The 21,786-nt window shown below is 60.5% G+C and overlaps 1 protein-coding gene across 1 annotated transcript in view; it reads right to left on the bottom strand.

The window, feature by feature from the left end:
- Nucleotides 1–21,786, bottom strand: part of KIRREL1 (kirre like nephrin family adhesion molecule 1) — a 113,221-nt gene that overhangs the window by 15,819 nt on the left and 75,616 nt on the right. The window contains exons 12-19 of the mRNA XM_077751485.1: nucleotides 13,110–13,225; nucleotides 9,715–9,903; nucleotides 8,347–8,493; nucleotides 7,196–7,206; nucleotides 6,165–6,459; nucleotides 4,339–4,488; nucleotides 1,797–1,954; nucleotides 4–79 (exon numbers count right to left, since the gene is read on the bottom strand). Coding sequence (XP_077607611.1) covers nucleotides 4–79; nucleotides 1,797–1,954; nucleotides 4,339–4,488; nucleotides 6,165–6,459; nucleotides 7,196–7,206; nucleotides 8,347–8,493; nucleotides 9,715–9,903; nucleotides 13,110–13,225 — 1,142 coding nt within the window. The remainder of the gene's footprint in view (nucleotides 1–3; nucleotides 80–1,796; nucleotides 1,955–4,338; nucleotides 4,489–6,164; nucleotides 6,460–7,195; nucleotides 7,207–8,346; nucleotides 8,494–9,714; nucleotides 9,904–13,109; nucleotides 13,226–21,786) is intronic.

Raw genomic sequence — 21,786 nt, 5'->3', positions numbered from 1 at the left:
CACGCCCGATGTCCAGGTCTGTGGGGTTAATGAGCAGCTGGCTGATGGTGGTCTCCCTCTTCCCATCTTTGAGCAGCTCCTGGGGTGGGACAAGTGGGAGTCCAGATCAAGCTAAAAGCCCCCCTCCCCCCACCCCACTGCGGTCAGGGTGGCCCAGAGAGGGGCTCGCGCTGGAGGGGCACATCTACTTGTACCAGAAGTGCAGCCTCCCCACCCCCAGCCCCAAGCTCTCCCCCAGGTTTGCTTTGGTTTGGTTTTCAATTAATAGACGTTCTAAGTTTACAGAACAACTGAACAGAAAATACAGTGAGTCCCCATAGCCCCTCCCTCCGGACCCCACAGTCTCCTCCAATGAGCACAATCCGTGAGGACGCAGCAGGAGTACAGCTGATGAACACACACGTTGGCACATCGCTACTAACTGAAGTCCAGTTTCCACTGGAGCCCACTCTGTGTGTCCTCCCCACCCCGTGGTTCTGAGCCTCGTTCCTGGGATTTGTGGAGTGCAGGGCAAGTGCCTCCTCTCTGCAAAGTCTCTGGGGCCATCCTGGCCCACAGGCCCCTCCCAGTCAGTTTGTCCTGCACAGGGAGCCTTGCCTCGTAGGCGCTGTGCATGAGTGTACGGGCGCTGGGCCTCTCCTGATAGACTGTAAGACCCCGGAGGCCAGGGAGGGCTCCCAGGCCGTCTCATTGGCCCAGTGGTGGCCAGCCTGGGGCCCCTGAACATGGTCACGGAGCCCCTAGAGCTGTTTCCCGCATCACAGCTGTCTAAGGGAAACCACACTGCCTGCCAGAGGGAGGCCCCGCACTCTGACAGCCACCCGCACGCCCTTCCCGGGCAGGAGCGGGGCCAGCACGGTGCGCTAGCACTGGCCTGCTGCGGCTTCCCGGGGATCCGCCGTCTTTAGTAAATGCAAGACAAGAGGTGGACCCCAAATGGCCATGAACAAGTCAGCTTGTTTGGCTGCCAAAATATCTCACAATACGTAGCCCCAAAGGAGAAAAATGACAGATGTCTTGGTGGTAGAAGGTTAAGCACCTGTGAGGCCAAATTCTCCTTGGTCAAATGGCGGAACTAAGGCCAGAGAGCGGAGACCTGTCCAAGGTCACAAAGCCCACAAGCGCAGCGCTAATTCTGCCCGGGGCCGCCCTGCGAGGCACGCGGGTGGCAGAAGGGACCCCACAGCAGGAGGCGTGCATCCTGATTCCAGCTCCACCCAGAAGGTCACTCGGTGACTTCTCTGTCACAGCTTCCTCACTACACGATGGACAGGTGAGCGCAGCCACATCAATGCCTTACTTGTGCCAACCGGGCAAATGCTCCAACTAGAGGCTGCAGGTCAAGGTGCTCAGGGGAGAGCACAGCCCGAGCCGGCTACAAACCCCAGCTCTGCTGCAGGCCGGCTGTGTGACCTCAGGCAAGGCAGCAACCTCTCTGGCCATCTCTGTGAGTAGGAAAGAGCACCCGCTGTTTGAACCTGTGGGAACTAAGAAGGACTGTCCAGCAAAGCTCAGCGTGCACCATGCCTAGCATGCAGCAGGTGCTCAATCAATGCAGCTACCATTACTAGTACTTAGTCTCTGCTAACCACCGGGTGCACCGTGAGCCTGGAAGCTTCCTCCTCCTCTCTGGATCTCAGCCTTCCCAACTACATGATGAGAGGGTTGGACCAGAATGGCATCCAAGATCTCCCCCTCACATCCGTTGCCCTCGAGTCTGGGTCGGGCCCGTGTGGGAATGAAAGGGGACCTGAGGTGGGGCCGAGGGGCCCGGGTGGGGGCAGGCAGCGTCTCACCGTGCTGGCCACTGCACCCTCCTGCTGCGTCCCGTCCCGGAACCAGATGATGGTGGCAGCCGGCTTGGCGTTGAAGGCTCGGCACGTGAGGTTGTGTGGCGTGCCCGCCTGCAGCAGGATCACGGGGCCGCCATCGATCCGGGTGTCCTCTGGGGGGACTGCGGGGCGAGCACGGCAGTCCCTCAGGGGGCGGCCAGCACTGGTGGCCAAAGCCCCCACCCCCAGAGGCGTCCCTCCCCCTGCACATCCACCCGTGGCAGGGTGCTGCCGCCCCCACACTGTACCTGCTATTCCTGGGGGGGGGCTGCCCCCCAGGCCACCTGCGCAGCACCGCCCCCGCCCCCTGTTCTTTCCCAGCCCGTGTGGTGGATGAGGGGGGTGGCTTCAACCAGGGCACTGTTGGCAGGTGATTTTCTCCAGCGCTGCTAAGACTACGGCACCTCCCTGCGCAGACACCTCGGGCAGCTGCTAACCGCCGCAGGCGCATCCCGACCTGCTGGTCAGGGTCCCTCCAGCCAGCCCTGCGCTCTCCTGCCTCCTCCTCCTCGCCCCTGCTGTCCAGGCCCCCGTCGCACCTGCCAGCCTGACTTTGGGTGGTCCCCAGGCAGGTGCTCTGAGCTCCTGACCTACCCGGGGAGGGCTGTCCAGGCCCCAGAGAAGCGGGGGCCGCCCCTTCCTCCCCGTCTCACTGGCATTTCCTCTGTCTCCAGTGCCTAGAAGCAGCCAGGGTAGGCTCTTGCTAACAACTTAAGGGATTGAATGGATCAGATTTCTGATGCCAAGAAACGGGGAGTCTCTTCGTGCCCTGTCCCCACAGGCCCCTAAATGCTCAGGCGATCAGATCACGTGTTCCTTGAAGGCAGGACTGCCCCTCTGTCTGAAAGCCCGAGGTCCAGCACAGCTCGGTGGACAGCAGGCCCTCGGGATATTAGCTGAATGGATGAGGAAGGGACTGAAGAGATGGAGGCAGGACTTCGATTAGGATTGTCTTGCTGCACTGTGTTCATCAGGCCAGCAGTGCGAAAGGGCTGTGCTCGCCTTGTGCTGGGAAGGACCACGAAGACCCAGGGGGCTCTTGGGAGACAGCCCTTGGGAGTGGGCCCTGGTGGCCCGTGGAGCCCGGTGCAGGGCAGGCTGTCCTGGACTGTCGGAGATGCAGGTCCTGAGCCGGGCTTCCTCTAGAAGGGAGACGCCTGAAGCCCGACTGCGTTGGGCCCGCTGTGGACGCACAGCAGTGGCCTCCAAGCAGCCCTGGCACGTCTGTTCCCTGCTGTGTGATCTCGGCTGAGGCCCCCGAGGGCCAGAGTCTCCATCTCTTCAACCCTCATGAGTTGAAGAGGGCATCTCTTCATGCCCTCATGAAGGTCACCTGGGGTGCAATGTGCAGGCCCCAGGTGACCTGTGTTCGCTCGGCTGCTCGGACGACAGCAGGTGACCCGCTGGAGCCCTGGCGCCTCCCCCTTGCTAGCTGGAGGGCCTGGGTCTGGGGCCAGATGGAGGCACGTTTGCAAGTGGGACGGCAAGGAGTTCAAGGTGGAGAGAAATGGATAAAGAGCTGCCACTCGGGGTCTGCTGGTCTGCGGGGATCCCTGCAAGGTCACGTCTGCTGTCTCACCCAGGAAGAAGGTCCTGGATGGGGACACGGGCACCANTGGCAGCCCACACCCATCCCTGGGGCCCACCTAACCCCCCTAACGTGGGTGCCATGCCTCGCTCAGAGAGCAAGAGCCCTGAGCCCCGGCCCTGCGGGGCCCTGACACCCCGTCACCTCGCTGCTCAGACCCTCCCAGTTCACAGCTCCCTGGGCAGGAGCGCCAAAGTGGAGGCTGCTAAGGAAAGGCTGCTGTCATCACGACACGTTAGCCACGTGCAGACTGGTCCCCCGGGGTCGTGACCTCTTCGGATCACGGTGCCAAAATGGCCCGGCTGTCCTGACTCCTAGTCCAGCCGTTCCCTGACAGAGGGAAGACTTCTTGTCACCTTCCCATGGCCTCTCCAGCCCCAAGTAAGACCCTCCTCGAGTCCAAGCGTCTCCGCTCCTCCCTCCCCAGGGGCGTCTCTCACTTCTCCCGATTTCAGTAGGAAACAGGGAAGGGACAGTGAGGCCAAGAGGAAGAGGGAGGGGCACGGCCCTGCGACCTTGACCCCATCGCTCAGCCAACCCCAGCGCTCAGCCCTCGGGGCTCATTCCTTCTGGTCTCAGCACCCAGGGAGGAAAGGAGAGGTGTGGTGGAGGGGAGGGGGGTGGAGGGGTAGGGGAGTGAGGAGGAGGAGGAGCCCAAGGGGCAGGTGCNCCACCTCGACTCTGCCCGGGCGGGGGTTGGGGGGGGCTCACGTCCAGCAGGAGGAGCCCGGTCCCGCCCGACACACAGGATGCCAGGCCTCACACCCCCACAGTCCCGCCAGGGGAGGCCCACACACCCGCTTCACTCTCCTCTGCCACTCTCCCTCGGCCTCCCACCTTGGGAGGCGTTTGGAGAAGGATGAGGAGTCCCGGGGACACGGAGGGGGGGGAAGAGCTGAGGGGGTGCTGGGGCATTACTGAGCACGGTGAGCTTGGCCCGTCGCGAGCGCAAGGCGGCCTCCGTGGCCTGGCACTCGTAGGAGGCGTCGTCAGACAGCTCGGCGTCCGTGATCTCCAGGTTGTACTGCCCGGCGTCCGCAGAGCCCACGACGCGGTACCGCGGCCAGGCTGCAGGGACACGTGTACAGGGCGGGCGGGGTGAGCCCCCGACCCGAGCCAGCCTGGGAGCCAGCTGGGACCGCCCGGGCCCACGAGGGTCCCGTCCCCCCTCCTCGTCCCCATGCGGGGGGCCAGTACTCCTCCCCCCGCCCTGGCCTGGGACCTCGTCAAGCGGCTAAGCCGGGGATGGCGTCCCAGGTGGGACACTGTGATGTCACCCCTGGAGCAGGGGCGACAGGCACACCCAGGGGGGAGGTGAGCAGAAATCTCCAGAGCTGTTTGCAGACAAATGTCTCTCATAATAGTAGGAAAGAAAGAGGGGGAAAAAGCAGAGAGAAAAGAAGGGGGAGAGGGGGAGGGCATGTGGGCGCTGTAAATATAGGGCATCGCAGCACAGATGGGGCTCCCTGGGGCCGGGGGGGGGCCGAGGCAGGCCAAGGCCACACCCTCACTGGTGATGCGAAGGACGGATGAGGCAGGTCCTCCGGGCCCCTGAAGGAGTCCCTAACCCACACAGTCCCTGGAGAAGCCACAGCCGCGGCAGGGGGGTCTGTAAGCCTCTGGACCCCTCCCCTGCAGGCTTGCACCCCCTCCTGGGCACCCTTCTCCCGGGCTCACCACCACCTCCCTCCCATTATCTCCCTCTGTCCAGGGAATATTGATCCTTCTCACCCATTATCTATTGATCTCTCTCCCAGTTTCTCTCTCTTTCTATCATCAATAGACCCACCAGCCCATCTCTTTCCCTGCACGGACAAATTCCCCCTCCCTGTGCTAATCTGCAGAGGCCAGAGCAAACAATCTCAAACCCCGGACAACAAAAAGAATAAAAATACACAGCCTCTCCTGTGCTTGCATCATAGCACTGCTTCACGTGGCCGGTGACTTGTCACACAGCATCTTCTCTCGTTTGGTTCGAAAGTCACAAACGCCGCTCCTAAGCTTGTGACGACTGTACCTATTTTTACACAGTAGTAAACTGCGGCCCAGAGAGGTGAAGTGGCTTTCCTAAGGCCACCCAGCTCACAGGCGGCAAAGGCAGGACAAGAACCCACGGGTCTGACTCCTCAGCCACTGCGGGGCGGCCCTCCCCAGGGCACCTTCCTTTGCTTTGTAATATAGGAGGCTGTGGTTTTGTTATACTGAATCGTTAGGTAGGCTTCAGCACTGGCTGTGTGGTGCTTAATAAAGTCTTCTTGAACGCCTAGATAAATAAGGGCTCTGCTGATGTTAAAACGGGTTTTCGGCCTCTGAGCAGACGTCGCCTGGGCAGAGGCAGGACAGGGTCTGGAGCAAAGCCAGCCGGGCAGGGGCACCTGCCGGACAGAGGGTACCCATGCTCTCCCCCGTGCCTGCAGGACACTCAGCCTCACCACCTTCTGCCCGGAGCACCTCTCCTCCTGCTGTCCGTCTGTCTGTCTGTCTGTCTGCAGCTCTCTTACGTAAAGGTCTCTTGTTTTCCCTCCATCTCTCTGGCAGAAAGGTAGAGCTTCGGGGCCGGGAAGGCAGTGGAGGCAGAGCCCAGGAGGAGAGGGGAGAGGCCGAGCCTCACATAGATGGGAGAGGGGAGGCCGGAGCACAGAGAGGGGAGGTGGAGAGGAGCTGAGGAGGGGCGATGGCCCAGGGCTGTGTGCCAGGGAGGGGCACAAGGAGCCTGGATGCCGCGCTGGGGGCGGCCCACTCACCTTTGAGGCCCTGGCCCATGCCCAGTGCCAGCCCGTCCTTGGTCCATTGCACGATGCCCGAGTAGTTGAGCAGCACGCAGGGGAGCACCGCCCGCTGTCCCGCCACCACCGTCTGGTCCGCAGGCTCCTGGCTGAAGCGGGTCTGGGTCCCTGGCAAAGCCAAACCGGCATGTGGTGAGGCCACGCAGCGGGGAAGGCATTCCACCAAGGGCCACGCCCCAGCCCCCCGCTCCACTGCAGCCCAGCCCTGCCCTCCACGACGCACCGGCTTGTTCGTTCCCTCCTCCCCGCGCCCCTGGGGGCCGGGTTTCGGAGCCGAGGCTCAGCTCAGAGGAGCGGTGCAGTGGTATATATAGCCCTCTCGTGTTACAGACAGGACGCTGCATCCAGGGGGCCGAGGAAATTACCCAGGCGTGCAGGGGCGGGGTGGGGGGAGCGAGCGGCAGGGTGCGGACTCCATCCTAAGGCTCCGCCCTCCAGGTCCCAGTATGGTTCCGCCCCCGCTGCTCCCCGCGCCCCTGTCAATGCATGCTGCGTGCATGACACGGTCATACCACCACCCCTCAATCCCTGGGCATGAATATGCCACCGGACCCTTGCACGCGTCGTACGAGCCACCCTGAAGTGGCGCACGGGCGCAACCGCGCAGGAACCGCCCCCGAGAATGCACGCGGCGGGCACCCAAGGGCAGGCGCGTCCACAGGCTGCCTGGGTCTCCGAGTGTCCACGACAAGCTTCGGAGCCCACTTCTCGGCACACTCGCCCCCTGCCCCCCAGCTCAGGGGCATGGCTGCGGACACGCGGACACAGCGACCCGTGTGCTGAGCCGCCGGCGCCGTGACTGTTTCCCTCTCCCTCGGGCTGCCGAGCCACACATGGCTGCCCGGCTGGCCGCCCGGCCGGGCGCGTTTGATTAGAGAGCTGCAGAGTAATTGCCTTTAATTGTGGAGCCCAAATGGAGCAGGGAAATGGNAGTCCCCGCGTGCCAGCGCTGGTCCCGCCGCAGCCGGCAGGCCTGGGCTCCTCGCTACCGCTGCCCGGGCTGTGGGGGAGAGGGGAGCCGGCAAAGAGGGAGGTCTGCGGCCTTCCAGCTCCGTCCCCAATCTGTCAGCTTTGTCCAGAGTTCAGGGGACTCCTCTCCCTTCTTACCCTCCCCAGCTCCCACGTCTCTGCAGAGACCGCAATCCCAAAACCCAACCCTTTCCAAAATTTCTCTTCCCTTCCATCACTCCTGTAAGTGGAGGGAACCTATCCCTCATTCGGAGATCTCCCTCGAAGCCACCAGAGACAGACCCCAGGTTTCAGCCCCTCTGTTCTGTTTCCTCCTTCAGCTCCATTTCTCCCCATTGTCTCCAAACTGGCCCTACATTCCCTCCTTCCAGGAAGTCCTCCTGGATTGATCCCTTAGCAACTCAGACACACACGGCTTGTCCCATCCATCATCCAGCCCTGCTGTTACAACTCTATCCATGGCGTTCCTGTCCCAAACTATAAGAGTCTATGCCCATGTTTTTGTCATGGGGTAGAAGGCAGCTGGTGGGTGGGGGCATTTGCACTATCCGTTTCTACCAGAAAGGGAACCTCTCCTCCAAAGCCAAGGACCGTGCTGTCTCCTCCCTCTGAGTCTCCCTGGACATCTGACACCCACATTGTTTGCTGTACACAAAGGGGACCGAGAGAGAGGGGGCAGGGCTGGGAGTGATGGCCAGCGTATGATTTAATACAACGAGGCAGCCTCTTTTCTCTCGGGTTAGTGTACAAATCCAGCTCCCGGGGTCCACCCCGGCTGCAAACTATGAAACAGGGCCCCTCCCCACAGCCGGGGGGCAGCTCCTGACTCTGCTGACCTGCCCTCCATCCCCCATTTCCAGGGATTTCAGCAGCAGGTGCTGAGATCCTGGGGGAGGGGGTGGGTCAGGTGAGCAGCCAGCATTATTAATTCAGGCGCTGTCCTCATTATTATTCAAATTTATTCATATCTTTGCGCATTCTCTAGTGCTGCTATGAGCTGCAAGCCCCTCCACTCACGTTTCTCCTTCCCACGGCCCNGGGGGGGGGGGGGGGGGGGAGGTGGCCCGTCACCCCTGGCTCAGAGATGGGACTCGTATTCTCAGCTTTCCCGCGTGCGTCCCGGACACCCTGGCCTCCCACCGAGGTCTCCAGGAAACACTAAGAAGCCAACCGGGTGGCAGGATGGAGAGTGAAGCCCTGTGGTCGGAGGCAGAGATGCGGATCTTGCCGGAGGGAGGAGCCGGGCGGCTTGGGCGTGCCTCTTCCCCCAGCCAGCTGATCTGCACAATGACAAGTCTGGGCATGGACGGCAGGGTCCCTTTTAGGAGCACAGGTGAAGGGGACAGTGCCAGTGCCACTTCCTAACTGTGACCTTGCCCAAGTCACTCTCTGAGCCTCCCCCCTCCCTGGTAAACCGAGGCGTGACAATGCCCACCTCCCGGGTTCTGTGAAGGCTCGTGGGGTCAGGGGTATGGCAGGCCTGGTACCTCCCCCTGCATTCACCCACTGACGGGTCCCTAGGGCCCCTCCTTGCCCTGGGCAGCCAGATCATTAGAGGCAGCCCAGAGACCGGAGCGGGGACATGACAGAAGGCAGTATCTGTAGACTCGGGGATCTGAGTAAGACCTGCTTTGCTTTAGGCCTACTTGAAACAGGTTAGCTTGAGACACGGGGATGGAAGCAACGACCTGTGAAGTCTTCCATGACTCCCGCTTGCCCTCTGAGCCCTTCTTACCTCTGCTGTCGTCCGGCCCCCACTGTGCTGCTCACCCTTGTGCCTGAGCCCTGGGGGCTCCTGGAGTCTGGGCTGTGTCCCTCAGAGCTCCAGCCCCCCACCCAGCACAGTGGCCTGGCTGCCACGCCCACAGCAAGTGCTCCCAAGGAGTGAGCACTTCTGTCTCCCCCCGACCCCCCGCCCCATCAAGGAAGGGAGGCAGAGGATGCTTCCTGCGAAGGCAGAGACAGGGCAGGGGACAGGGCGGGACAGGCTGGGTTCTCAATGCAGGGACACAGGAAAGTGCTGGGGGCGGGATGCACAGTCAGTCCTGAGAGGCTCCCTGGAAGAGGGAGTGAGGAACAGAGCTGGGATGGGTAGGGGAGGCAGGACCCTGGAAGGTTGTGATGCAACGGTGGGGCTTGCCAAGGAAACGCCTAGAAAGTGAGAGGGAGGTACAGACAGATGGCAGGAAAGACACCGGAGCAAAGGCAGGCGTGTCCTGGAGGCCTTATGACAGAGAAGGGGGTACTGGGTTACTCCTGAACGTCAGACCCAAGAGCCAGTACTGGAGGCCAGCAAGAACACACATATGCCTCAGGGGCCCTGGGGGCCTGGTCCTCCCACCGCGTGTGACAGAGCAGAGCCTGCACGGCCATTGGGGGCCAAACCGTAGTCCCACCTGAGCCCTCATCCCTCTCCGGCACCAAACATGCACGGGCACGGCTCACTGTGGGGGGCCGGGGGGTGCTGACCGCAGGAAGACCATGACCGCAGACCACAGACCAGGCCTCCCAGCGCACCACCCTGGCCCGCCCTGCCTGCCCGGCCCGCCCTGCCCCTGCAGCTCCTGGGGGGGCGGGGGGGGCAGCATGACCTGCCAGGGGTACTCCTTGGGAATGAAGTCCCACCAGATCTGATCTGTGGCTTCCCTGTCTTCCGACACCATCAGGGTGCGGGTGTCGTAAGCAGCCATCGTGAGGACGGTCGTGGGCCACAGGGACTCAGGGGAGGCTGGACGGGGACACCCACATGGAGCAGGGGCGAGGGGAGCGAGGGGCGGGAATGAGATGAGGAGAAGCAGGCGGGCAGACTGGGTCTGGGTCGTGATGAGGAGGAGGAGGCAAGGGGGGTGGTCTGCAGGGAAAGGCAGCGGGCAGGCCCCAGTGACACAGTGACCCTGAGAGTCATGGAGCCAGGCCAAGGCAGAGGAGCAGGAGGTGGGGGTCCCGGAGATGGAGGGGGAGACGCAGAGGGCCTCTGGTTACTGTGCACTTCTTCCCTCTAGGCATGTGCGCCAGGAGGCCGGGCAGGTTCCTGATGCCCCCACCCGGGACAGGAGGTCCCCAGGGGTCTGCAGGCAGGTGAACGGCTGGGGAGACACGAAGAGTGCATTGGGGGTGCGTGGGAGGGGGGCTCGTGCTTCTCACCCAAGCTGAGGAGGGGTCAGAGCTGCAGACACCCCCATTCCTACCACCTCCCTCCCCCAGGCCTCCTTCCTTTCAGGTTCCCTGGGCACCTCACCCCACCACTGCCCACCCCACCTCTCATTGCCCCCCCCACTCCTACCCCTCCCCCATTCTGCCCCCACATTGTTTGGGCTCCAGGTTACAACACTTCTCACAGCTGCCTTGGATTACAACTTACTTGTGTGTGCGTTTCGGGCTCTCCCACTCTCCTGGGGGCCCCTGGAGAACAGAGACGCTTTGATTTACCTTTCTCGTCCCTTCAGTCCCAGCAATGTCCCTTAATAGTGATAACTCCCAATTATGAGATGCCAGCTCTGCACTGGGCACAGAGGCAGGTGCCTTACACAGACCTCGTTTCCTGCCTGATAATCCACCGCTCGGCGGTGGCCGCCGTCTCCATTTTAGAGGAAAGGGACATGAAGCTCAGGGCGCTTAAGGCACAGACATTATTTAGAGGCAGAGATGAGAATGAACTCGGTCTTCTCAGATGCATGGCCCCCGCTGCTGGCGCCGTGCCACACCACAGGAATACCCAAGAAGCATTTCCGGGACACGCTGCACTCACACCCTGCCCCAGAGACCCTCCATGACTTCTGACCCCCACTTTTCTCCTCCGACTCCCAGCGTCATCCTGTCTGCCTCTGGGCAGGGCTGTGCTCCTCGACGTGGGGCTGGCCAGTACCCCGCAGCCACAGGGGACGTGGTCCACGCGCTGTCACCAACCACAGGAGAAGCTTGGCGTGCATATCCCTACACGGAGGACAGTGGTTCCCAGGGCTGTAGGACATCAACAGCACGCAGAGACGCTTCGGCAATTTGCAAAACGTTAGTGCTAAGCCACCAATGTCCTCCAGCAGCAGTGGTAACAAACAGCCCCTGACTGTAAAGTGCCAGTCCCTGGGCCGCGCACCTCCCGGGCCCGCGCACCTCCCCGGGTCGCATATACCCAACCCCAGGCCAGCTCACTTCCTATACACAACAGCCCAGTGAGGCAGGTGCCGTTATTCTCCCCGGTAAGATCTGAGGCTCAGAGAAAAGCAACTTCCCTGAAGCCACATAGCTGGTGAGTAGCGGGGCCAGGGAGCAAAGCAAGGGGCCAGGACACCTGGCTCCCGGACTGTCACCGTGCCCACCTGGCTACTGCTGTCTTGTCCGCTCTCCCCACTGCTGGGACCTCGGGGCTCGTCCTGGCCGTTGTGCAAGCTGGCTTCTTGGTGCCTCTGCACGTCCCCTTGATGCCGTCCCCCGGGGGGACCCTCTCCTCCTCCCCTCCTCAGGCGACACTGCCCTCCAGCTCTGCTCTCCAGAGTTGGCTACGCCAGGAGGGGCCACCTGCCCCCGCGTCCTCTCCCGTTCCCGCTGGGCCTGGTGAGGACAGAGGTCGAGTCCCATTTCTGACTCGGAACTAGGAAGTGACCTCTAGCGTACAGATTCTCGGACACACGCCCGTGCTCCCTGAGGGCACACGTGTCCCATACGGAGCAGGTGTGCACACACGCCCCTCTCGCGCGACTGCACACAGGCGCATGCATGCTTCTGCACCCCACGGGCCCCTGTCTGCACCCGAGCCTCGGCACATGTGCTCCCCCAGCCCTGCCTGCCGGGCCGGCCGGGAGCCAGAGAGGGAGAAAGGCCAAGGAAGCTGGGCTGCAGGAGAAGGGCTGGTGGAGGCCGGGCCCTGTCTCCCCGGATTTATCAAACGGGCGGTAATGAGCCCCCTGGGCGGAGCCGTCCCGAGCTCTGCACTCCAGATTGCTGCTGGTTCAAAGGGAAGCCTTTGATTCGCACCGACAGCTTTCAGATGGAACTAAATCTCCCCACACTGCACTCCTCCTCCAGCCCCGCTGGCCCCGCTGCCTGCTCTCACATCTTCGCTCGCCCACCGTCCCCCCCAGACTCTCTCCCCAACCCCAGCCGTTCCCTTCCTGCTCTATGAAAAATACAACAGCCAGGGAGGGCCCCTCCCCTTGGCTTCTCTCATCTCACGCAGAAAAGAGGATTGTGATTCTCCCGGGCCGGCCTGGGCCAGCCAAGGGGAAAGGAGAGGAGAAGGGGAGATTTGCACTTTTGATAGAGGAGAGAAGGCAGCAGAAGGGGGGGAGGGAGCGAGGGAGGGCAGGAGGGGTGCTGGCTGGGGCGGAGAGAGCGGGAACACTGGGAGCAGAGACACACAGATGCAGACAGAAGGGGGCTCAGGACCCTGGGGCCAGGGGCTCCCCGCTGCGGGGGCTGGGGGGCTGTGCCTCTGCAAACTTGAAGGATGTAGCACCCAGCCCACAATCGGAAAAAGTCCACATGTGATGCGGCTTTTTCGAGAAGCCCTGACAGGTGATGAACCAGGGTGCGGGAGGCTGCCAGCAGGTAACCTCAGGCGTGGCTGGGAGCAGACCTCGGGGTGAGCCCCCAGACAAGTCTGCAAACATTCAGACTCTCAGCGCCCCCGCGCTGCTGTCTGCCTGCCCGCCTTCATTGCACGGTCTGACATGAAAAAGTCACCCTGGACAGCAGGGGCCTCAGTGCCTTGACTCAACCTACCCAACCAAGCTCCCCCACCTTCCCACCCCCACCTCAAGTCACGGGCAGAAGAGTGGGTCTCTCCTTCCTCCGCCCAACCTGCCTGGCCAAGCCAGCCTGATGCCATCTCCAAGGCCGGGGTATGTCGGGGACAGCCGAAGGGGAATCTTTCCAGGGACCAGATGGGATTTTACAAGTGGCCACAATCTGGCCTGGTCTCCTTGCATCCGAGCAGACCACAGAGGCCGGCTGCAGAGGCTGGCCCCAGGGCCTGGCTGATCCTCCCCGTGACGGGGGGCACGGGTTTACTGGTCTGGGCCAGTGCGTTAGTCACGGAGAAGCAGGACAGAAACCTGAAAGAGACAAGGGGACCTGGCCAGCACAGGCCAGGGAGGGACAGACGCGCTGTGGGCCGGAAGTCAGGAGACATGGGCTTATCTGGTCCTGTCTGCCCCCACCCGGCTGAGTGACTTTGGGGAGGTGGCTTCCCTAGTCTGGGTCAAAGCTTCCTTCAACTATAAAGACAGGGAGCTGAGCACTCGGACCCCCAGGGCCTTCCCGCTGTGACGTTCTGAGATTCCGCAGCATGGCCTGCTGTCCTGGGGCCTCAGCCAGGACTCGCTGACCCTCCAAGGACGCAGACCTGTGCCCACCCCTCTTGGACTGTGAGGGGCAGAGCCGGCGCACCTGCGGCCAGGCCACGCTGGTGACCTCCCCGCGGGGGGTAGAGGCCAGTCTGTGGCTTTGTGATGCTAGGGCCGTGGCACAGAAGACCCGGCCAGGGACCCAGCACAGGGAGGGAAGGCCCCTCTTCGCTTCCCCTGCAAGGCACTCCCCACCAGGGCTCCCTGCATCCCCTGCACTAAGCTCGGGGTGGGAAGGGGGAGGGGCAGAGGGCAGGCAGCCCTGGCCTCTGAGGTGACCCGTCAGCCCAGGCCCACCCACAAGGACTTGGCGCTCCGGAACTAAAAAAGACTGGCAGGTGCAGCTGGGAACACGCGCCCTCCCCCACCCAGCTCCCATTTGGGCCTCCAGCCCCCTGGCCCTGGCAGCACAATGACACCTGGGCCAGACCTGATCTGACAACTCTATGCAAATGTGCCCTGGCAGAGGACCCTGAGGATGTTCTCTGGGAAGGACAAGGGCACCGTGAGCCCAAGTGGGCTTGGCTGTAGCAGGTATGACAGCGGGAGCAGGAATGGGGGACGGGGATGGCGGACGGTTCTGCTGAAGAACCGAATTTCAATCTGGCTTCAGTGGGAAGGCAGGGGCGGTGCGGGAGAGGAGGCAGGTGGCTGGCAAGGACTTAGCGCAGACAGCAGACAGAGAGGGGAGGAGGAGGGCGGCAGAGGCCAGGACCGTCACAAAGCCAGAGGCTGAGGAGACGGGAGCCGGGCACCAGGAATGGTGCAGGAGCGGGGCCGGGAGGGGCGGCAAGGGAGGCAGGCCCTCTGCCCTCTGCCTCCGCCCACCCGGCACCTGCTGGCCCCTAGCCGTCCCTACCCCACGCCCACAGAGAGGGAGGAGAAGGAGCAGAGACAGAGGAAGGGATGGGAAGGAAGAAGGGAGGGAGGAAGGAGCTGAGGTGCCCCTGGGGCGTGAAAGAGAAGGAAGCAAGACAGACAGGAAAGGGAAACAAGAAAATTAAATTAGAAAGAGAGTCTGAAGGTCAGAGTGGCACAGGACCTTCAACACTAACCCAGCACCTCTCTCTGAAGAAACTGAGGGTCAGCAAAGGACAGACGTATTCGGGGCAGGCCTGCCTCCTGCTACGGAGGCCCTGTCTGCAGGCCCCAAGCCCTGCCCGTCCTGCACCGGAGGCAAGAGACAGAGGATGAGTCCTTACCTGGAAACCCTCCTTTAAAAGGAGGGAGGGGAAAGGGCAGCAGGAGGGAGGCTATGGAAAAGAAGGCCAGGAAGATGGAGGAAGCTGTACCCAGGGCGGTGTGGGGGGCAGAGGGGAGGAGAGGGATCTGAGGCCACCTTCTCGCCAGGCCACGAGCATTTAGGTCAAAGGAAAGGAGTGAAATCCTTGAGAAATGGAAGGGATTTCGGAAAGGATTAGCCAGGCAGGGCCAGGAGGAGAGAATGAGGTGGGGCCGTGTCTGAGGGAATTCCAGGCCTGGCCTCTCCCCACAGAGCAGATGGCCCAGCGATGCCACTGGGCAGGTCCCTCCACGGGCGTCCTGGGTGGGGAGGGCCTTCCAGACGGGTCCGTGCACCAGCCTCACCGACCGACCGACAGCCTGCCTGGCCTGGGGCCCAGCTGCACTCCCTCCTCCTGGGCCTCAGGCACACACAAGTGCAAGTTCTCCTCCTCAGCTCAAGGGTACCTTCTCAGGTGCCCCGTTAGGAATGTGGCTTCCTGGGTGGCTTAGTCGGTTAAGCGTCCGACGTTCACTTGGGTCATGATCTCGCGGTTCGTGGGTTCGAGCCCCGCGTCGGGCTCTGTGCTGACTGCCGGCTCAGAGCCTGGAGCCTGTTTCAGTCTGTGACTCCCTCTCTCTCTCTCCCTCCCCTGCTCACATTCTCTCTCTCTCTCTCTCCTAGAAATAAATAAAATATTTAAAAAAAATTAAAAAAAAAAAAAGGAATGTGGCTTCCGCATGCAGTCGGCGGTGGTCAGAATGGGACCCCTGAGTGGCCCCGCCCACGCTGTAGGTGGGAAGCCCAGGAGGAGATGCAGGCTGCTCCCCAGAGCCTCTCCGGAGAGGTTTCCTGGCACTTTAAGGAATGGTCTCCAGAATGAATAGCATCAACTCAGAAATCCGCAAGACGGAGGTGGGCAGGAGTAAGGAGGCGGCTGGGGGGCTCAGTAGGTTAAGCGTCCAACTTCGGCTCAGGTGGTGATCTCAGGGCTCTCGGGTTCGAGCCCCTCATCGGGCTCTGTGCTGACAGCTTGGAGCCTGGAGCCTGTCTTTGGATTCTGTGACTCCCTCTCTCTCTGCCCCTCCCCTGCTCATGCTGTGTGTGTGTCTCTCTCTCTTTCCAAAATAAATTAAAAAAAAAAAAAAAGTCAGGAGACTCGGGTCTCCTCTTGCCAAGCAGTGGCTCTTAAGGACACCTGTCCAGTTCTGAGTTGAATGAGCTTTATTGTACTTCTGCACCCCCTCCTGCCCCTCCCAAAATTAAAAGAAGAAAGAAAGAAAGAAAAAGCCCAGGAGATCTAGGTGTTAGACTTTATCTTCTTCTGGGGCTGGGAACCCTTCATCACAGATGACCTGGAAGATTTCTCTAGCACTTCCAGATGAACTAGACTCTACGAACCAGGTGAGCGACTCACATAGGAAGGCATGGAGGGTGGGGGCGCCTGGGTGGCTTAGTCGGTTAAGCGTCCGACTTTCGCTTAGGTCATGATCTCTCGGTTGGTGGGTTCGAGCCCCGCGTCAGGCTCTGTGCTGACTGCCAGCTCAGAGACTGCAGCCTGTTTCAGAGTCTGTGTCTCCCTCTCTCTCTGGCCCTCCCCTGCTCACGCTCTCTCTCTCTCTCTCTCCTAGAAATAAATAAAACATTTAAAAAAAAAAAAAAAAAAGGAAGGCATGGAGGGTGGGGGTGGGGGGCACTGGCCCCCAGCAGTGTCTCCAAGAAAGGCCGACTTCGCAGACACACCGCCAGCCCGCAGCACAGGGTGTCTCAGGCCCCATCATTTGGCCTTCATTACCAGCCTCCACGCCAAGAACTTTCCAGTAGCCCATGGCAGTGCACTCCCCAGCCCTAGAGGTGCTCAGATAAGGGAGCACCATCTCCTGTCCTCAACGCCCCAGACGGCTCGGGGTCATATTTAAGGTCTCTTTCAGTTCTGGTGCTTTATGATTCTATTTACACGCCTCCCGTATTTTCTTCATACTTAGACATGTGCCTATCAAACAATCAATCTGTAACAGTTGGATCAAGGTGGATTGAAATGGTTTGCAAGACCAGAGTTTAAAAGGAAGAAATTCTGAACAGAACACGGGCAGAGAAAAGAACAGGTCAAAAAATGGTCTAGGGATGGAAGGCAAAGCTAGAAGGAAAGCTTTTGTCTCAGGGCAATTAATCATGAAACTCTGCACGTCAGCCCTGGGGCCCGAGCACAGGATCCTGTCAATTTAGACCCGTAGCTCAGTCTGCAGCAACACTGTATTTCATTTGGGCTCCTTTTTCACAGGACGTGTAAACTCTTTGAGACAACAGATGTAATCAAACAGGTGCAAAAGTGCTTTGCACAAAGTACGTGCTCAATAAATGCTTGCTCTTTGACTATTTGAATTGATAATTTATGGATAAAGCAACTGAGTCCAGAGAAAGTCAGCTCAATTCAATATTTATCCACTCATGCAATAAATATGTTGTTGGGGTCAAATGCAGAGCAAGCACTGTCCTGGGCGCTGGGCTGTTCCCCCTTCCCAGGGCACAGTCTAAGAGACACAGGATGACGAGCGCCATGACAGGGATCGGCAGAGGGGAAAGTACCTTAGATCAGTGGAAATGCCGCATTTTTCTGTATGTCTGACCTCCATCCTGGTCTTCCCCTGGCCTGAGACCCGTATCTTGCTGGCCTCTGCTAGTGCTGGCCTCCTCCACTCATACAGGCTGGACACTGGAGGGCTTACTTGGCACGCAGTAGATTGTCAATAAATACACACTTAGTGACCAGAATGCACTGAGGCTTGACGACAGGCAGGAGTTCAACAGCCAGAGGACGGCGGCGGGGTGGGGGGGGAGGTGGCATTCCAGACAGGGGAACAGAGTGAGCCAAGCCATGGAGACCTAGACGACCAGGGAGCAGTTGGAAGTCACTGGAATTCAGGCACAGAAAGAAATTGAAACTAAGGGCATGACTCTTTAAAAACTAAACACTTCTGGGGCGCCCGAGTGGCTCAGTCGGTTGAGCATCCAACTCTTGATTTTGGCTCAGGTCATGATCCCGGGGTTGTGGGATTGAGCCCCGTATCTGGCTCTGCCCTGCAACGGAGGCTGCTCAGGATTCTCTCTCTTCCCCGTCTCCTTCTGCCCCTCTCCCACTCGCACACACTGTCTCTCTCTCTCAGAACAAAATAAATAAATCAAAACTAAAATAAAAAAATGAACACTTCGTCCTTCTGGGCATTCCCCAGTCTCCACCTTCTAGAAACTTCTATGCTGAGAGACACTGGACACAAAGTCTAGATGCAGAAAGACAAAAGTGGGAGCCCGGTGGCTGATCCAAGATGCAGAGAGAGTGGTGAGGTGTCAGCTCTGTCGGGCGAGTCAGAAGCCAGTAAGGTGGCTGCTGCGTGTGTGTGTGTGTGTGCACGTGTGTGTGTGTNCTGGACACAAAGTCTAGATGCAGAAAGACAAAAGTGGGAGCCCGGTGGCTGATCCAAGATGCAGAGAGAGTGGTGAGGTGTCAGCTCTGTCGGGCGAGTCAGAAGCCAGTAAGGTGGCTGCTGCATGTGTGTGTGTGTGTGTGCACGTGTGTGTGTGGGGGGGTGCATGTGTCCTTGTTTGCGTTCACGCGTCTTGTGAGCTTGTCTATGTTACCGTGCATCTATATACAAGTGTTGATACGTAGCCACCATAACTTGGACATTCTAGGCTTTTCCAATTAATCTCCATTAAAAAGATTTCCCACAAAGGCACTTCTGGAGGCCCCGAGTTGGGGTCATCAGGATCAGTCCTGCGTAAAGCAAAGCAGCTCCGACCGGCTGCAGGATCAATCCATCTGACTCGGTTCATCCTGCATGTGCAAGGGGTGTGGAATGTTAATCTGCTGCGGGAGCCCCGGGGGCCCCGAGGTGCGGCCCTGCAATCAACGGCTGTGGCGTTGATGACGGTGGGGCTGCAAACCCGACTCTGTCTGCCCTGATCTTCCTGCCCTGCCTCAGTTCGCTGTTCATGGGGTAAAAGAACAGGGGGGCCTGGGGATGCCTACACCACTCAGCTAACCACTGCTGCAAGCTTGCAGGACGCCGGTGGGGCAGGGTCCACGGAGAGGCCTTCTCTTCTTTTTTATTTTTTTTAGTTGATTTTTGAGACAGAGAGAAACAGAACATGAGCAGGGGAGAGGCAGAGAGAGAGGAAGACACAGAATCTGAAGCAGGTTCCAGGCTCTGAGCTGTCAGCACAGAGCCTGACATGGGCCACGAGATCATGACCTGAGCCAAAGTCGGACGCTTAGGACTGAGCCCCCAGGCGCCCCGAGAGACCTTCTCTTCAAGCCTGTGCACGCTGACAACTCTTCCTGGGACCTGTACGCTCGCAAAAGCCAGAGCAGCTCTGACGGAGGCGGGCGGTGACCAGAAAGGGAAGAGCGACCTCACACATGTACATGCCAGTCACCCTGCCATGGCCTAGCAACCTTCCAATCTCCTCCTCCAGGCAGTCCTCCTGGTATAAATTAAGTATTGATTTTCCCATCTCGTCCCGCCCAAACCAAACTCAGGTCTGTGCCCCCAGCAACACCTTCACCGATCTGGGGTCGCCCAGCCCTGCTCGCTTGTCTCTTTGTCCCATGTTCCGAGTCAGCCTCGGGGCCTCCCAGGCACCAGAGGAGAAGCCAGAAGCAGGTCCCCATGGAGGTGCTCACTAAGGCTGTATGAAGAGGAGCTTGATGGGGTCCGTGGCAGAGGCTCAGACATCCAGGCATAGGGGAATGTTGGAGAAGGTGGCCTGCCTCTTCCTTCCCACACTTCCTGCGTCTGGTTCTTTCCTTCCCTATTGGATGTCCTGTGATGTCCCCCACCAGGGGAAGGGGGGGGTCTCTCCTTCCTCCACCTCCACTGTCCCCAGTCTCTGCAACAACCTAATGATTCCTCATTTCGCTGCCCAGCCCTCGACGGGGAGAAGTTCCCTTTGATTGCTTGTGACTCGGATCTCACAACAAATTTAGCACCTCGTTTCCTGGATGAGCCAATATTCCCCCTCGATTATCTCCCTGGGAGGAGGACAGGGCACCGCGCATTCCAAAGAGCGGCTTATGCCTCCCCAGGTTATCGAGGTCGACCAGGCTCTCCGTCCTCCCCAGGATGGATGGGGTGGGGTGGGAGGAGCACACAAGGGCTCCGAACCAGGGAGAGGTGGAGGAGGGGGCAGGGAGGACTAGTGGGGAACAGAGAAGCCTCTGGAAACCCAGGCCTCGGCAGGTGTGCGTGCAGATTCTCTGAAATGGAAGGTGGCAGCAAGAACTGTCTGGCTTTTGCCCAAATCATTCTAGACCTTCCTTCCCAGGCCTCTCCTTAGATCCTGGCACTTTATCCAGCCTCCTCCCTCCCCCTCCTCCCCGGAAGTCTTGGCATGGGGCTAATGGGGGGCGGGGAGGGGTGACCTGGGGGCCTCACTCTTCACCCGGGAGGGGAGGCACTTCCCCACTCCGCACCCCGACTCCAGCATTCCCCGACACTTCAGTCTCCCGCAGAAATGGCTTTTCCCAACAAAATCACCAGCTCCTGGCTGGGCCGCTGGGAGGGGCAGGTGTCCTAGGAGGCATCTGCCCCACGGGACCGATGAGGGCGGTGAGAGGTGGTGAGGTGAGTTGGGGGGACGGGACAGAAGGTTCTCTGAAGGTGGAGGAGGAAGGGCAGGCTGGCAGACCCTGGAAAATGGACCATGAAGGAGGGAAGGGGTGATGCGGTCACGTCACTTAGAACCCTGGCCACACGGGAGACAGAAAGGTGCAAGATGCAGAAGATGGGAGCGAGCCCGGGGCAGGTGCGCAGGGGTGCAGGGCACAGAGGGTGGGAGCTTATGGCTCATGTGTCCTGCCCAGGACAGGGGGATGGAGAGGGAGGGGGGCACGGATCCGAGGCTCCACGACTGAGCTGTGGGACTGCCAGGCAGGGAGGGCAGAAGGGGAGCCAGAGGGAAGGAGCACAGATGGCTGCTGTCAGTAACCGGCTCCCAGTAAGGCCGGGGCACCTCAGGGGGCAGAGCTGAGCCCGGGAGCCATGGGACAGACAGTCAAGGAGCAGAGCCCGGGAGGAAGGAGAAGCCTCACGCCAGCCTGTGTTCCCGTTTCCACACCAACCCCACACGTGACCCCCAGGCCACCTCAACGCCAACACTCACTGCAACCAGAGCCGACTCCCAAGCATCATTCCACCCCGAATCCCAACTGGCCCCGAGCCTCCAGGCGGCCGGCATCTCAAACTCCTGTAGTGAGGGGTCAGCAGAAGTGAGTGACAAATGCTTGTTGAATAAACGAGCACATAAACCACCTTGACTCCTACCCTTAACAGTAAGGCGCCCAGGCCTGACCCCCTGCCTACACCAACGCCCGTGAGCACCGGTCAGCCCCAGGCCCCAGCTCTGGCCGCCGCAGTCCTCAGAGCCACCGTCCCCAGCGCAGCCTCACTGCGACTGATCTCAGCCTGTTCCTGCCCCGTCCCTCTGGGTGGATCCAGGCAAACAAACAAAGGCATCAGCTCAACTGGGGCACCAAGGCAAGGTGGGGTGTGGGCCCCGAGTTCTCAGGCCAGAGTTCTCAGGCCAATTACGGATGCTTCCTTTTGTCTCCAAGCCAGCTCTGCCCAGCACGCTCTGCCCTAGGGCATGGGGCGGAACAAGGCTGAGGCTCAGGACCAAAGAACCCTGACCCCGAGACCCTAGGAGGAGCGAGGTAGGTGTGAAGAGGCGAGCAGGACAGAAATCCAGAGTGAGGAAGTGAACGGGCTCCAGTTCAGGAGCACCCTCCTGTGCCCTGACCCCCCCCCCGCGGGGTCCCTGGCCCAGACACAGGGCATAGGAGCCCTTCGTAGGCGCCCATGGGGGGGCACGGGGCTGTGGTGAGGATGGGGCCCTGGAGGCACTGCGCTACTCTGGAGACCCTGCCTACTTGCTGCCTGACTCGGGAGCAGGGCCTCTCCCTCCAGGCCCACTCCTCCTCCTCCTCCTCCCCCTCCCCTCTCCCTCCTCCCCTCCCTCCTCCTCCCCTCTTCCTCCTCCCCCTCCCCTCTCC

This window comes from Crocuta crocuta, unplaced genomic scaffold, assembly GCF_008692635.1.
Source record: "Crocuta crocuta isolate KB4526 unplaced genomic scaffold, BGI_CrCroc_1.0 scaffold494, whole genome shotgun sequence".
NCBI classification, from domain to species: domain Eukaryota; kingdom Metazoa; phylum Chordata; class Mammalia; order Carnivora; family Hyaenidae; genus Crocuta; species Crocuta crocuta.
This window is presented reverse-complemented; position numbering and strand designations above follow the sequence as displayed.